At 42.9% G+C, this 16,396-nt stretch overlaps 1 protein-coding gene across 1 annotated transcript in view; it reads left to right on the top strand.

The window, feature by feature from the left end:
- The window catches only part of RCL1 (RNA terminal phosphate cyclase like 1), a 106,058-nt gene that overhangs the window by 12,521 nt on the left and 77,141 nt on the right, over nt 1-16,396 (top strand). The window contains exon 2 of the mRNA XM_030193801.1: nt 3,075-3,146. Within this exon, the coding sequence (XP_030049661.1) occupies nt 3,075-3,146 (72 nt within the window). The remainder of the gene's footprint in view (nt 1-3,074; nt 3,147-16,396) is intronic.

The following is a 16,396-nucleotide window of genomic DNA, read 5'->3' as shown; positions in this document are numbered from 1 at the left end:
TGGTGGCTGCTATTGCTGAATATCAGGCCCACTGAATATGGATCATGAAACAGAAGAAGAAGAATAAAACAAGAAAAGAACACAGCGAAGGTGACAAAATTGATGACGCCAAACAAACTTCTACTGGACTCAGAAAACAGTGACGCTCACACTCTCATCAAGAAGCTCAGAAGTTTTCTTTCTCCATTTTCCTAAGGTGTTAAAGAAGTCCAGTGTTTGCACAAGACTCTCCTTATGAGAACCAATAGCACTTTGCCATACAGGGACTCCTGAGGCAGGCCTGAACGGCCGAAACACGACTCGTGCCGAGTCCAGTTTTTTAAGAACAAACTCTTGCTGTGAACTTTTTTCTGAGTCCAGTAGAAGCTTGTTTGGCGCCATCCATCTTGTCACCTTCGCTGTGTTCTTTTCTTGGTTTCTCCATCGCGGAGGTCCGCTTTCTTCTGTGTTTGCCGTTCATGAAACAGAAGCACATCACAGAGTTTTGTCCCGGGCAAACCCAAATGAAACAAAACGTGTAGTCTGCTTAGGCACAGCATCTCTTGAATTATCCAATAATCCAATCAAATTCAGGCGGTCACATGTCAGATCTTGCAATCCATGCTCTTTCTGCCCATCCCAGATTACAGAGTAGAGAGAGAGAGAGTAGATGTGAAGGCTGTGCCAGAGGAATCTGATTTCTTTGACTGAGTCACCAGAGAATTGGATCAAGGCCATGTGCTGGATGTACTCTACTTGTTTGTTCTATTTTTGCTGCATTTTCATCGGACTTCTCAAAGTTCAGGACCAAAAGCCTTTTTCTGTTACTTAGTCTCGGAAGGTGGAAGATCTGGATGAAGAATTAGTCCAAGGGAAGAAGCCCAGGCCTATTCAGTTCAGGATTAACTGGCAGTACACAGAATGCTGGAACTTGCTGTCAGACATTTTACCCTGCCTATCTAAAAAAATATTCACAAGTGTTATCAATTTCCCTTAAGTAACTTTTTTTTGTTTATAGAGACATGAAGGTGGTGACCATGTATGCTAAAGAATGCCTCTCCCCTTGAAAACATAACATACATAGAGGGGCGTAATCAAACGGCGCCGGCGATCTATTTTGGCGGCGCCGGAACCTTGTTTCGATAATACGGTTGGGGTCGGCCAAATGCCACAGATTGCCATGTAAGATGGTATGATTTTATATTGCTTCCAAATACCAGGCCACTCGTACTGTGGGTTCAGATGGGCTTAGTTCCAGGGCTACTTCTGACTCCTCAAGCTTAAGTTATGTGAACAGTGGAAATAGAAAATAAAATATATATTCCTTCTCCAGTGGAAATAGAAAATAAAATATATATTCCTTCTCCTTAAAGCTTGTGTGCTGTATTCATCTTATGATGTCATATGATACAGCTGTTTATTTCATGTTTTATTTTTCATTGGTGTATAAAGTATGCTATATCTAGTCAGTCAGTTTGCATATTTCTGTCTTGTACTTAACACTTGTTCTGTATGACTTGGTTGGACTGAGATTTTGGTATGTAGTGTAGGCTATTCAGGGTGAGTCCAGTGAACTGTCATACTGTCACAGGGGTGGGCAACCATGGTCCTTGATTGCCACAACCCAGTCTGGTTTCCAAGATTTCCACTATGAATACGCATGAGATCTATATGCATACAAGGGAAGCAGTACATGAAAATCAATCTCGGGCATATTTATTGTGAAAATCTTAGTAAACCAACTGGGTTGTGGCCCTTGAACTGTTGTCGCCCTTGGCCCATCAGGAGTTGATGCATTAATAGATAAACATTCTTTCTGCTCTGGTAGAAGAAATGGCCTTTACCTATCATGAAGCATTTCTTAGTGCAGAGCTCCTCAGACCTATCCTGGTGACCCTACAACTAGGCTTTTCAGGGTGTCCACAGTGAATATATTTGCATACATTGGATACTCAGTTTAGAGCACAGCTAGCAATTAAAATAAGTCCTGTTTAGAGTTTAATATAACATCAGTTTAGAGCACAGTTAGACCAGGGCTTGCCCTGGAGGACTGCAGTGTAAGGATCATCTTTTGGATTTAGCCGCCTCTCGCCCTGGCCTTTTTTATATAGTTGCTTAAGAAATTGTGATTTCATGATGTATGCTACAGTCGTTTACTACGGGGTTTCAAATTTGGGGTGTGGTAATGTGGACCAGGCTGTACCAGTGATGTTACTGGAATAGTTCAGTATTTTTACTTTCATCTGCTGGTGGGGGAGGGAGGGGAACTCGACCTATTAATCTGGACTGTTCTAGCAGGATTTGAGGAAAGGAAATTAACAGGTATGACTAAATTTCACCTTACAAGTGGAAATCAGCATACACATATAAGCAGTTTTAGAAGAGGTGCTACTTATACATGAATGCAGGCAGCAGAGACAAATTTGAAGGGAACCTTAAAAGCATACATATATTTCCTATTTTGCAGTGGCAATACATGTGTACTTCAAAAAAATGTCAGCATACAACACCTCCAGAGCATTCATAACTATCAGCAAACTCAGTGCTTCTTACCCCAGTCTTCGGGACACACCCAAGCCAGTCGTGTTTTCTGGATATCCACAATGACTATGTATGAGAGATACGCATGCACTGCCTTTTTGGTATACAAATCTATCTCATGCATAATCATTATGGTTATCCTGAAAACTTAGCTCAGTGATTATCAACCCAGTCAACTGTTTGGTCCTGGAGTTTGGGGGAGTGATTGAGGGGAGGAATTCTGATTTACTGGTGTTTAAAATACATGAAAAGGTAAGAAAATTTGGTTTTGGAGCTTGGCTCCTTAATTAGCGTCCCTTGAAATTTGGTAAAATCTGGTATTTACATATACAAAGTGCTGAGAGAGAGTAATTTTTTTTCTAAGTTTTGGCTGGTCCTGATTTCTCCCCATTCCCATGGCTTTACACACATTTTGCAAAGGCTCTGTGTTCAGCAAGTCTTTTGTAAAATACACTGCAAGTTTTGAACATCCTGATTTGCATGTTCTTTTACTGACTTATTCAACTTAAAAGCGTGCCATAAATTTGACAAACATCATGTTTTATACTTTTCAGATTTCGAAGCAAGTTTTATAAGACTAATGGACAAAATAACAAATGGCTCCCGAATTGAAATAAATGAAACAGGTAAGGGTCTTGTGTTTTCTATAGTTTGAGGGTAGTTTTGTAAGGGGGCACCCAGTTTAAGAGTATCTACTTAGATACTGCCATATTTTATAAAAACAAATAGGCACCTGTGTGTCTTAGTGTAGGGGTCAGAAATTTTGCCTGCGTTGCCGATGCAGAGAGTTAACCTGCTCTTGTGCAGATGTAACTATTCATGCTTAGGTTATTTACGTACACGTGTAAATTAATATATTTTTTTTATAATCTGCGCACGTACTTGCACGCTTTGCCTGTACTTTGTCCTGTACATACCTACTGGCCAAGTATGCACCATCAAGTTAGCGTACGTTGTTTTAAATTGGTCATAATTTTATAATAGGCCGTTTACTCACATTTGTTTTCTTTTCCCTTTGTACACAAATTAATTGTTGCTGTGTACTACCATGTAGATCTGGATTCAGTTCCTAAGCTTTGCTTCATTTTCTTGGTCCAGGCAGGGACTTGGGAATGCTGTTGAGCTGACAGCTTTCACTGCTGCTCCCTATTAGTGGATAGAAGTCCTCTCTGTTGTGCACCGCTAAAACCGAGTGGGTAGACTCAGGCTGCCTGGGCAATGAGGTCTCCAGTGAGCTGCGGCCCAAATGGCCTTCTTTAAATGGCTAAGAATTGTTATTGCAGTGATTTGAACACGATGTAGCAAGGATCAAAGGATGGGGAGGACATAATAGTAACTCAAGGTAGCTAGCTCATGTGCTGAGCCAAAGAAAATCTCAAAACATTTTACAGGCATTGATAGTAAATATAATATTCACTGAAAAATTTGGAATGTTGGATTGGAAAATTGTCAATAAAATGCACCATGGTCGAATAAAATAAGATTTATTCAGCATGTGAAGGGTAAGTAGCATTTTCAATTAATGCCATAGATTAAAAGTGGGCAACCTGTGGGCTGAATGTGGCCCACTAGAATTTTGTATGTCCTGTGAGACCATGGGAAGGATACACAGAAAATGTCATTAACCAGAGTTTTGGTGATTTTAAATACTGTATTTTGTAAATATTTTCACAAGAGCCACTCTAGTAGTTTGCCATCTTTTTAGTTACATTTTTATGTATTTATCACAGAAGGTCTATGGAGCTCTGTGTGTTTCCAGTTCTGACATTACATAATATTGTGGCCTGCTAAGGATAGTACTGACAAGCATGCAGCCCCTGTGTATTAAGGTTGCTCATCCCTGCTGTAGATAGTAAGGAAGTTAACTGCTAGAAAGAGGTAGAAATATGTTGCTGATGTAATTTTTATGTAGGAGCTTATGTAACCATTGTTTGAATTGCCAAGCATTACAATCTTACAAATCTCCACCCAAGCTGTATTAGTGGAGAAAAGAGTGTGGAAAACATACAGATAAATCTCATATTGCCTAGGGAGCTGTCATGCTGCTATGAGAATTAAGGTGTGGCCTACGTAAAACCAACACTAAAAATACTGTATGAGGTAAACATTGATTTTTCTAGTACAGCATTTATCTACTTGTCTGTACATATTCATTATTGTAAGTAAACCTATCTAAACTAAATTAGGAATTTTTCAAACTTCTATAACAATATTAAACACACAAAATGTTTGAAAATACCAAATAAGTGAGTCTCCCTCTGTGCAAGGAGTTTAAAAATGCAATTTCTGTTATTTTTTAAACTTATCAAAGGACCTCAAATCTCCTACTGGGGAAATTGCTGCAAACATTAATCTGCAAGTACAAATCTTAACCCCATTTTTGTAAGGAGTCCATTACTATCACAGGTCCTAGTGGAAGGATTGTGCAAATACACTGACTGTTTCTTGCGTCCTTTGGTACAGGAAATACCATCTTATATCAAAGATACATCGCATTTCCTCAAAATACTGTCTAAATTGCAAAGCAGGGATAACACTCTGCTTGTCACTTTAGACGTACATTCTTTGTACACCTCTATTCCCCAGAGAAAAGCTGTTGAGGCAGTAGAAAAAACGTTGGAGAAGCGTCCATGCCCCCATACAGTGCCTACTGATTTTCTGATCAAATTGGTGGAATTAGCATTATATAATAATCATTTTATTTTTGATGACAATTTTTTTCTTCAAATTTCGGGTATTGCCATGGGGGCTTCGTTTGCCCCTTCTATAGCAAACATTTTTATGGGGCAGTTTGAGAGGCAGTTTATTTACACTTCATCTGGGTATTCCAAAGTGACATACTGGGGACGTTACATAGATGACGTTTTCCTGTTATGGCAAGGGACGGAAGAGGAACTGACTGATTTTGTACAATGGTTGAATCGATGTCATGCAAATATTAAATTTGAAGCTAATTTTCATTTGACATGCATTAACTTTCTTGATGTGTTAATATACAAAGAGCATGGTAGGTTTAGGACGAAGGTTTTCACTAAAAGTACTGATAGAAACTCTTTATTAAAATTTGACATGCATCCTTATCATCTCAAGTGCAGTTTGCCGTACTCTCAGTTCCTCCGATATCGTAGAATTTGTGATACCACTGAACAATACCAGGAATCTGTTGCTCAATTGAAAAGCAAGTTTAAGGAAAGAGGATATCCGGATAAATTGATTAAACAATCGTACAAAAGAGCCCTTTAGAATCATCGTGAGTGTTTGTTACAGCAGGAGAAAGAAAAACGTGAAGGTGATCCCCAAGTGACTTCTTGTGTTTTGAAGTATTCGAGTAGGTCTCCTCAAATAGCTGCGATTATGAGAAAGCATTGGCAGGTAATGCTTACTCAGCAAGCCTTTCGAGACCATCATTTGATGTTGTCTTTTTCTTGGAACCGTAACTTGCAAGATCAGTTGAGCTATGCGGATGTGTGGTCAAGTAAGTGGCATACGACAGAACGTCACCAAAGATGTGGTCATTGTTCCATCTGCTCGATATCTCAGGAGGGATCTTCTTTTATTTCCTCTAGAGGCAAAGAGTTCGAGTTAAGATCCAATACCACGTGTGACTCAAAACGTAATTTACATATTTAGGTGCCCATGTGATTTACTATATGTCGGGCACACTACACGTCAATTCAAAACGAGGGTTATTGAACATCGCCACTGTATCACTCATTGCAAAACAGAGGCACCTATGGTATGACATTGTGTCCAAAAACAACACCAATTTGATCATTTGGTGTGTATGATTATTGACCAAGTAGTATTGGGTAAGAGAGGGGGGGATATTAAAAATATTCTGTGGCATAAAGAACAGCGCTGGATATATTTGCTACAGACAGTAGAACCGCAAGGGTTGAATCGTAACATCGAATGGAATGCCTTTTATTAAAATTTTAATGGTTCCTCCCCTTAATTGAATAGCTGGTTTCCTATAGGGTGAACGAGACAGAGGGGGAGTGACCAAGATAAAGAGCAGGTACGTGGCTCAATTTAAAAGCAGAGATGCTGTGACATTTCAACTACGCCATCTTTGTGGAGAGCGATTTGGACATTTGGACAGTTTAGTCCGGTGTGGGACTTTTGATTGTCCCCTTCCTGAGGCAGCCAGTAATTTGGCGAAACGAGGCGCACTTGTTGAAGGGAGATACAAGAAAGGGAAAATTGAGATTGATTTAAGAATGAACTGAGACTGTTTCAGACCGTAAGGATTGTTTTTTGCCAAGGGCACTGGGAACGGCCCCTCCAGCACAACCCTATGGACGGCGAGGGATTTTTCTACAGTTGGAGTGCTAAATTATCCTGTCAGGAGCTGGACATTTAGGATAAGTAAAAGTGTTTTGTATGTTCTTTATGGATGTTTAACAGCTGAAGGATTTTGAAAATGCTCTTGAGTTTAGGGGGGGGGGGGGGGTGCCTTGGACTGATTTTCTGATTTACAACTACGAGGGTCAGGTCTGGGTTCATTATTACAAATTCGCGATTTAGTCTGTGTGGGTGGTCTCACTGTGCTGTATAGTTATAGTGGTGTAGAAGACAGTGAGGTTTTTAGATCATTCGGTTTTCTTACGTTAAGGTGAGTTTTTTTTACGTCTGGTCTGTTTTTCTCCTGTTCCTCTTCCACTAGGACCTGTGATAGTAATGGACTCCTTACAAAAATGGGGTTAAGATTTGTACTTGCAGATTAATGTTTTCCCCAGTAGGAGATTTGAGGTCCTTTGATAAGTTTAAAAAATAACAGGAATTGCATTTTTAAATTCCTTGCACAGAGGGAGACTCACTTATTTGGTATTTTCAAACATTTTGTGTGTTTAATATTGTAATTAAACCTATGGCAGATTCCTATGGATCCTGATAACAGCATAGCTACAGCTGTGCTGATATCCATGTTTAATAGCATATTTAAAAAGTTGTATAAATAAGCTTGTGTTGATGTTGCTGTAGTGTTATGGGATGGTTGTTTCAGCTGAATCAGCATTCTAGTGGTAAGAAAGAGTTTGTACTCCTACACATAGTCTTACAGTCCTCGGACCATTTCATAACTTCTTTGTATATAGGAGGGCCAAAAAAGCAAACGGGATGCTAGGAATTATTAGGAAACGGATGATAAATAACAACCAAGAATACTATAATGCCTCTGTGTCGCTCCATGGTGCGACCTCACCTTGAGTACTATGTTCAATTCTGGTCACCATATCAAAAAAGTTAAGCGGAATTAGAAAAGGTTGAAGAAGAGTGACCAAAATGATAAGGGGATAGAGCTTCCTCTCATATGAGGAAAGGCTAAAGAGGTTAGGGCTCTTCAGCTAGGAAAAGAGACAGCAAAGGGGGAGATATGATTGAGGTCTACAAAATCCTGAGTGGTGTAGAACAGGTAAAACTGAATCGATTATTTTTTTACTCTTTCAAAAGTACAGAGACTAGGGATTCTCAATGAAGTTACATGAAAATACTTTAAAATTAGATAGGAGGAAATATTTTTCATTCAATGAATAGTTAAGCTCTGGAACTCCTTGCCAGAGGATGTGGTAACAGCAGTTAGCATATCTGAGTTAAAAAAAATGTTTGGACAAGTTCCTGGAGGAAAAGCCCATAGTCTGCTATTGAGATAGACATGGGGGAAACCACTGCTTACCCTGGGACTGGTATCATGGAATGTTGCTACTATTTGGTTTCTGCTTGGTGCTTTTGATCTGAATTGGCCATTGTTGGAAACAGGATACTGGGCTAGATGGACCAATGTCTGACCCAGTATGGTTATTCTTATGTTCTTAAAACCACAATTAGAAGAAAGTATAACATTCAGGGATCTTCGTGGTAGAAGAGTCTCTCTGTCTCTCTTGTTCCAGGCAGCTGTATGCCGTGGCTCCAAACAGAGTCCTGGCAGGGTCCAGCATCTCTTGGTGGGGGTATGTAGGGATGTCCATTACCTCTAACGGCTCCTGGACAATTTAGCTGCTGGGGAGTCTTGTATAATGGCAGTATATGATTTTAGGCACTCCTTTCCTTGGATCCTCCATGTTGCCTGGTCAGGGCTGGTTCAAGACAGAGCCCTAGTGTTTTGGTCTTGCTTCTCAGGAGCTCCTATGCAGTCATGGCTATTTCAAATTGGTTGTGCAGTTTCATTCTCCACAACATTTAACTAGGCCAAATATAACAGTAGACTTTCCTTCAGTGAGTGATCTGCCTGTATTTTTAGCAATACTGGAAGAAGGTGTAGAGAAGAGAGAATGTATCCACATAGTTGATATCTGGTTGTTTTTCTGCTCTCAGACCTGGCCTATTCACCAGCAGATGCTCTTATTTGCTAGGCCATATCTGCAGCATGAGACATCTCTACTTCCTTTAAATTTCAGCACTTTTTCCAATGCTTAGGCTGGGTGTTGCATCGGGCACAGTCTCACAGAGGAGCGCATGGGCAAGTTGCAGGCCCAGAAGTGCAACCTGTGCAGTTTGGAAGCCCTAGGGGTCTGAGATATATCTTGAGCTCTTGGGCTCCATGGCGGCAACCCTGGAAATGGGACTTTGGACTTGAGCCCGTATGCATTCTCTCTAAGCAGCCCTTTTGTCTCGGTAGGCACCCGTCTCACAGAACTTCAACAACTATCTGCTGTTCTTCTGAAGTCTGAATTTAGCCGGGCCTGGTGGGACTGTCCTTAGAACCCACTGAACCTACTGATCTGGGTGGTAGTGAACACCAGTGTGAGTCCCTTGGCTGTGGGGTTGTTTGGGCAGAATGGAGGAGGGGCATTGGTTCTTTGTCACAGAGTAGAAGCGAACCAACACTACCAGTACCAATAATATTCCTTAGGACAAATCCAATCACTAAATACCTCCTATATATTTAATCAGTGTAACAATGTTATATACATTTTTGAGATGTGCTCAGTCCGTACCCATTACACCCATTGCGTCCCCAAGGGGAACATGTGATAGTGTCACAGATGGAACCATCATAGCACATTCTATGTTCCACTTCCTTTTAAATTGTATGCGCACACACCTGCATCTGCTAATTATAATGCAAAACACAAACGGCAATACATCAATACCATGTGGCACAGATCACAATTGAACCCACGATATATATATATATATAAACACTTGTAGAGCCCATGCTCAGTTCATATGCCACCACATTTGCTTATAAATGCATGCACAGTACATTCATAACAATATCTGATAGTAATTAGAGGCAGTTGCTATGACTATTGTGATCTCACATACCACTGTCACTAATATAGAAACCTAAACAATAAAAATTATATATATATATAGTCACTTCCCTTGGGGACCCAAACGTGCTCGTGCGAGTGATTTAAAAACTCATTAGTAGTCCATTCCTACTCTGGAGGGAGAATGAAGAGTAGGAATGGACTACTAATGAGTTTTTAAATCACTCGCATGAGCACGTTTGGGTCCCTGCGGCCCGGCTCAGTATGGAGTGGTGGCTCTCCGACAGCATGCTGCGGCGAGGAATGCTGCTGGCCCTTCCCTCTTGGTGCCTGGTGATAACCGATGCCAGCCTGGTCGGCTGGGGAGCACATTGCAAGGGAATCTATGCCCAGGGTCTGTGGACACCCGCGGAATCGGGGTGGTCCATCAATCGCTTGGAACTGAGAGCGATATTCCAGGCTCTTCTGGCCTTTCACAAGACTCTGGAGGGGCTGGCTGTCAGAGTTCTGTCGGACAACATGACAGCTGTGGCCTACATAAATCGACAGAGCACTGGCCGTAGAGGCCGCTCAGATTTGCCACTGGGCCGAGCTCCACCTGCAGCTTCTGTCAGCAGCTCACATTACAGGTCAGAGCAACGTGCAAGCCGATTTTCTAAGCAGGCATCAAATCGACCCAGCGGAGTGGGAACTGGCAGACGAAGTGTTTCTTCAGATCTGTGCCAAATGGGGAACGCCTGTAGCAGATCTAATGGCGTCAAGCGCAAATGCCAAAGTCCCATGCTTTTTCAGCAGACGGAGAGATCCTCGCTCGGCTGGGTTGGATGCCTTGGCTCAACCCTGGCCTCCGGGCCTCCTGTATGTGTTCCCTCCTTGGCCCTTGATACGCCGAGTCCTCCTGCGAATTCGGCTACATCAAGGAGTGGTGATTCTCATTGCCCCGGATTGGCCCAGGCGGCCGTGGTATGCGGACCTCTGGCGGATGCTGGTGGAGGCCCCTCTTCCTTTGCCTCTGGTACCGAACCTGTTGATGCAGGGACCGGTGACCATGGAGGATCCCTGCCGCTTTGGTCTTATGGCATGGCTTTTGAGAGGACGCAATTGAGAGATAAAGGCTATTCTAACAAAATCATCTCCACTCTCTTGCAGGCCCGCAAGCGGTCCACTTCCGTTGGTTATGCTCGGATCTGGCGCCAGTTTGAGGTGTGGTGTGTTTCAAAGGCGATCACACCCACGCGGGCTACAATCTCGCCAATACTGGAGTTTTTGCAGGATGGTCTACAAAAAGGCTTGGCCTACAATTCCCTGCGAGTGCAAGTGGCAGCATTGGCATGCTTTTGAGGGAAGGTCTCTGGCCTTTCCCTGGCCACTCATCCGGATGTTGCCCAATTTCTAAGAGGGGCGTTCCGGCTTCGCCCTCCAGTGTGGCTGCCGTGTCCGGCTTGGAACCCGGGGCTGGTGTTGAAGGCGCTCCAGTGTTCGCCCTTCGAGCCGCTGAGGCGAGCGTCAGAGAAGGATGTTACTCTAAAGACAGTCTTTTTGGTGACCATAACTTCGGCGAAACGTGTGTCTGAGCTCCAGGCTCTGTCCTGTCGAAACCCCTTTCTGCAATTAGAGTCCGGAGTAACGGTACATACAGTGCCTTCCTTCCTGCCTAAGGTGGTTTCAGCGTTTCACCTAAACCAGCCTATTTATCTGCCCTCCTTTACTAGGGAGGAGTTTCCGGAATCTTTTGGGCAGTTACATCTTCTGGATGTTCGCAGGGCTCTATTGCAGTATCTACAAATGTCAAATGACTTCAGGACCTCTGATCACCTTTTTGTCTTGTTGTCAGGTCCTCGAAGAGGGTCTCCGGCGTCTAAGGCCACTATAGCCCATTGGCTCAAGGATGTAATTTTTTCTGCGTATCTGCTGTCAGGGCAGTCTCCGCCTGACGCATTTAAAGTGCATTCCACGAGAGCGATTTCCTCTTCGTGGGCCAAAACAGAAGCACTCTCTCTTCAGGAAGTAATTTTTTCTGCGTATCTGCTGTCAGGGCAGTCTCCGCCTGACGCATTTAAAGTGCATTCCACGAAAGCGATTTCCTCTTCGTGGGCCGAAACAGGAGCACTCTCTCTTCAGGAGATCTGTAGTGCGGCTACTTGGGCTTCTAAGCTCTCCTTCGTCCGGCATTACAGGCTGGATGTTGCAGCCAAGTGGGATGCGCAGTTTGGAGTGCAAGTACTTGCTAGGGGAGTGACAGATTCCCGCCCTAACTAGGGAGTGCTTTTGTACATCCCATCAGTTAATGGATTCGTCTGCTGCTGATGACAAGGAAGGGAAAATTAGGTTCTTACCGTGGTAATTTTCTTTCCTTTAGTCACAGCGGATGAATCCATGATCCCTCCCTGTCTGTTTATTTGTTCAGTTGTTTCCTGCAGACATGTTCCCTCATTGGGAGAAGTTGGAAAACAGTTGTCAGGATTTCTGTTCTGTTACAGGAGGTTGAGATCGTCCCTCCTTTGTATGATTATTGCTCCTGTTGTGGGGCATTCGTTCGCTGTGAGGAAAGTTCATGTTATTCTACTTTGAGGATACACTCTGCTTTGGAAGTTTCGAATACTGAAGGCAGATGGAGCTAGCCGTCCTTAGAGCACTATGGTTTTTTAGTGTTCTCTATCTCCACCTGCTGGTAGGCGGACATAACACATCAGTTAATGGGATTCATCTGCTGTGACTAAAGGAAAGAAAATTACCAAGGTAAGAACCTAATTTTCCCATTGATCAGTTAATGGCAGCTGGAGGTTTTTTGCCTATGATGAGAATGTATGCTCCTTGATACGAAAGGCTGGTTGCCAAACTAAGAAGGAGCTCTCTTTTTGAGGCTTTTTCCTCCATGTTTTCATTTCTCCATGCTGGATAAGAGTATGGAGTATTCAGTTAAATATTAAAAGCTGAAATAGAGACGTGACTTTTTTATGAGGATTATATAGTTATACAGTTAGTAGTTAGAGCCAGAGGGATGTTGAGACACATAGAAAGAGGCTTAACTAGTAGAAAAAAGGAAACGGTCATGCCTCTGTACAGGTCATCGATGAGGCCTTACTAAGACTACTGTGTTCAGTTCTGGAGGCAATGACAGAGCAGAGAGAGGTTAGAGGTAGTCCAGTGGGTCATCCAAAATGACATTGGAGGTCAAATTTGAGGTCTATGAGTCTCATTTCATGTATGCCCTGAGAGGCGAGATGGGAAAACATGATAGAGATGTTTAAATCTCTAACAAGTACTGGGTTTTCATAAGCATTATTTTCAATGGAAAATAAATTCTAGAACTAGAGGGGAGTGTTAGAAAATGTTTCTTAGGAAAAGTGATGGATGTCTGGAACTTCCTTCCAGAAGAGGTGGTAGAGACAAAACTAGTAGTGAAATTCTTAAATAAATAAAATGCATGGGTTATGCTTGGAGGATCCCTGGTGGCAATAGGATAGAATAAAATATTGGAATAATCTGTATAGAGCAACAGTTATGTCACAGAACTACAATATAGCACAGTGGGGGGCAGTCTGCATTGAGTGGAAGTTGCAACTCTTAAAGGCAGTGGTACTGCTTTAATAGGAAAAATGATGGACAATTTGGGTTTGGGGAGATTTGGTTGTTGGAAATATGTATATGCATCTACCCAAAGTGGAGAAATGACTGTTAGGCAGACTTGGATACAATATTTTGATCTTACTAGCTATAATGTACTATGGGGCCATTTTATAAAGGTGCGGTAGGGCTAATGCGTGAGTAGTGCGTGTCCAGTCTGCACTACTGCTAGGGTAGCGTGTGCATATGGTGGTAATTCCAATTTTGGTGCGCACTGAATCCTGCAGTAGAAAATAATTTTCTACTGCGGGGGGTGTTCCGGCGGTAACCGGCTGTGCCCCCTGCATTGGCGCGTGCTGCATGGTTACCACGTGGGTAGTGTGTGAGCCCTTATCACTAGGTCAGTGGGTCACGGCAGTGGCGTAGCGAGACCTGACGTTTTGGGTGGGCCCAGAGCTAACGTGGTTGGGCACTATGTATACAGATGTGAGTAGTGTTTCTTCAGATACTACAAAATAATGCCTTAGAATGCTGTCCAACAGCTGCCCTGCATCAATATAAGCCACATGCATACTTAATGGAGAAACCGATATTTGTAAATATAGTTACATTATGCCATATCAAACTTGACCAGACATAAGTCTACTATAATGGCAAACATCTCAATGCACATGACAGGATCCTGCATTATAATTACAGCAATGACATATAATAATGTATTCAAATTCTGGTAGCACCTCAATAATAGCAATAAAATCCCATGACTGCCAGGTACTTTGGGAAGTAACACTAAATCCTGCAAAGAGGCTTCTTAGAGCCTATATTGCAAACCGTAACACCAGTTCCAATAACGGTACCTTTAAAAAGGCAGCAGTGAATATACATAACAGCAATACGCATCCCATTGGAAAAGCCAGACAAGTCAGACTCATAGATCCCCATACAAACCACATGCCAGCAGAAACTCTCACCTGCTCGGTCACATGCAGGCCACAGACCAACCCTCATCAATTACAGAATAAAGAACCAAAAATTAGAAATGTATTGATTTTAATTTCTAAATATCTATGCCACACTACCTATGCAATTCTAAGCAGATCACAATTCAACACATACAATTTAAAAACATATTACAAAAACATAAAGACCTTCCCTCCCCCCACCCTCAATCAATCCCAGCAGCCTGGCATCAGGTTTTCCCTTCCATACTCTCAATCAATTCCCGTAGCTCATCGTCTGCCCTTCCCTTCTCTCCCCCCCCACCCCCCCAAAAAAAAAAAATCCATCCCAGCAGCCTGGCATCAGCTTTTCTCTTCCCTGGCATCAGCCCTTCCCTTCTCTATCTTACCCCCCCCCCCTCAAAATCCATCCCTGTAGCCCATTATCAATCTTCCCCTTCCCCACCATCCATCCCGTAGCTAAGCATGAGCCCTATCTTACCACCCCCATGGCATTAAATATAAAAGACATTTTTTTTAATGTCCTGGGCGATGCAGCGCCCACCTTCGCACTGGTCCACCTAGAGAAAACCACCTACACTTTTTTTTTTTTAGTTTTACCTAGGCACTGCAGAGACCATCCCCACCCAAAAACCCACCAAAATGAGAGAAAAAGACTTTTTTAAAATATTAAGTTGGGCACTATTAAAATTTATTGATGGTGAATTTCTGGGTGGGGGTGGGCTCCTCATTGCCTTGGGCAAAAGAGATATGTTTAATGATTAAATGTACCTTCTTTTTTTTTTTTGCCCTAAGAAGTGAAGAGTCCAACTCCCACCACCAGAGCCATCGTTTTGATTATAAGAGTACATGTTTAAAATATACCTTTTTTTTTTTTTGCCCTAGGCAGTGAAGTGCTTACTCCTCCCGGAAGCCCACCAACACCAGCCAGCATTTTGAGTATAAAAATTACATGGCACGTTTAAAAAATATATACGTATTTAAATTTTCTTACCTGCCGGGCAGCTGCTTGCAGTCTGGCTCCTGTAACTGTGTTGTATGGCCACAGGGGAGTGCTACTGCTGCTGCTGTTCTTTGATTGATTGACTCGAGATGACAACCCGAACCAACACCTAGTGAAAATCATCTAGATCCGTCCGGCAGGGCACCAGGCACAGGCAGGCACAGTGTGGAGTGGAAGGGAGCCGCACCCACAATACAGCCAGGCCAGCAGCAGCTTTTCCCTTGAGGCACTGCGTGCAGTGCCCTCATGCTGTGTGCACTGCTGCTCGGGGAGGGAGCAGGCAGTGCAGCGTGGTGCTTGCAGCAGCAAGAGCACACGGCGTGGGGTGGAAATGCAGGCAGCGCTGGCCGAGGTTAGGAGGAGGAGGACCAGAAGTCGGAGAACTGTCAGTGAGTGAGTGCCGACTGCGATTGGGAGGTCAGCTGAGCGGGCCGCCGCAATAGCAGAAACTAAGGCTGTGGCTGCTCAGCGGTTGGGCACTTTTCGGCACTTAAATCTGGGTGGGCCTGAGCCGAGATTGGGTGGGCCTGGGCCCACCCGTAGCTACGCCCCTGGGTCACGCTAAGGGCTCATGCCGTAAATAGGCGCAGGTTAGTTTTAATATTAGTGCAGGCCCATTAAAAAATAGCCTTTTTCCCAGCTGTTGTAAAAAAAAAAAGGCCCAGCGCGTGCCTAAAAGACGCGCCCACACTACCGCAGGCCACTTTGTACCATGGCTTTATAAATGGATATTATGTTATTAGATGAGCTTACACTACGTGCAGTTAGGATAATTTTTAGTGTGTATTTTGCATGTTGTGCTTTTTGAAAATTACAAAAAAATAATAAAATAGGGCTATACTGAAGTCCCTGTTTTTCTGCTACAATTCAAATTCATAGTTCCTTGAAAGCTGCTATCTGCAGAGTGGGATAGAAAGGATTTTTTTTTTTTTTTTAAATACTGCAGGACAGACTAATGTAATTAAATGCAGAAGAAACAGTAAAAGGCTGTGGCCTTAGCTTATTATAAAGAGGCAAAAAGTATAAGTCCCTTATGTCTCAGGTCTCAAGTAGCAATTTGGTTTCTCTGCAACTTCAATAGAAGCAGTCCCATAACTTTATCATCACCTCTCTCTGAACTGTTGTACCAGATG

This window comes from Microcaecilia unicolor, chromosome 2 (assembly GCF_901765095.1).
Source record: "Microcaecilia unicolor chromosome 2, aMicUni1.1, whole genome shotgun sequence".
NCBI lineage: Eukaryota > Metazoa > Chordata > Amphibia > Gymnophiona > Siphonopidae > Microcaecilia > Microcaecilia unicolor.
This window is presented reverse-complemented; position numbering and strand designations above follow the sequence as displayed.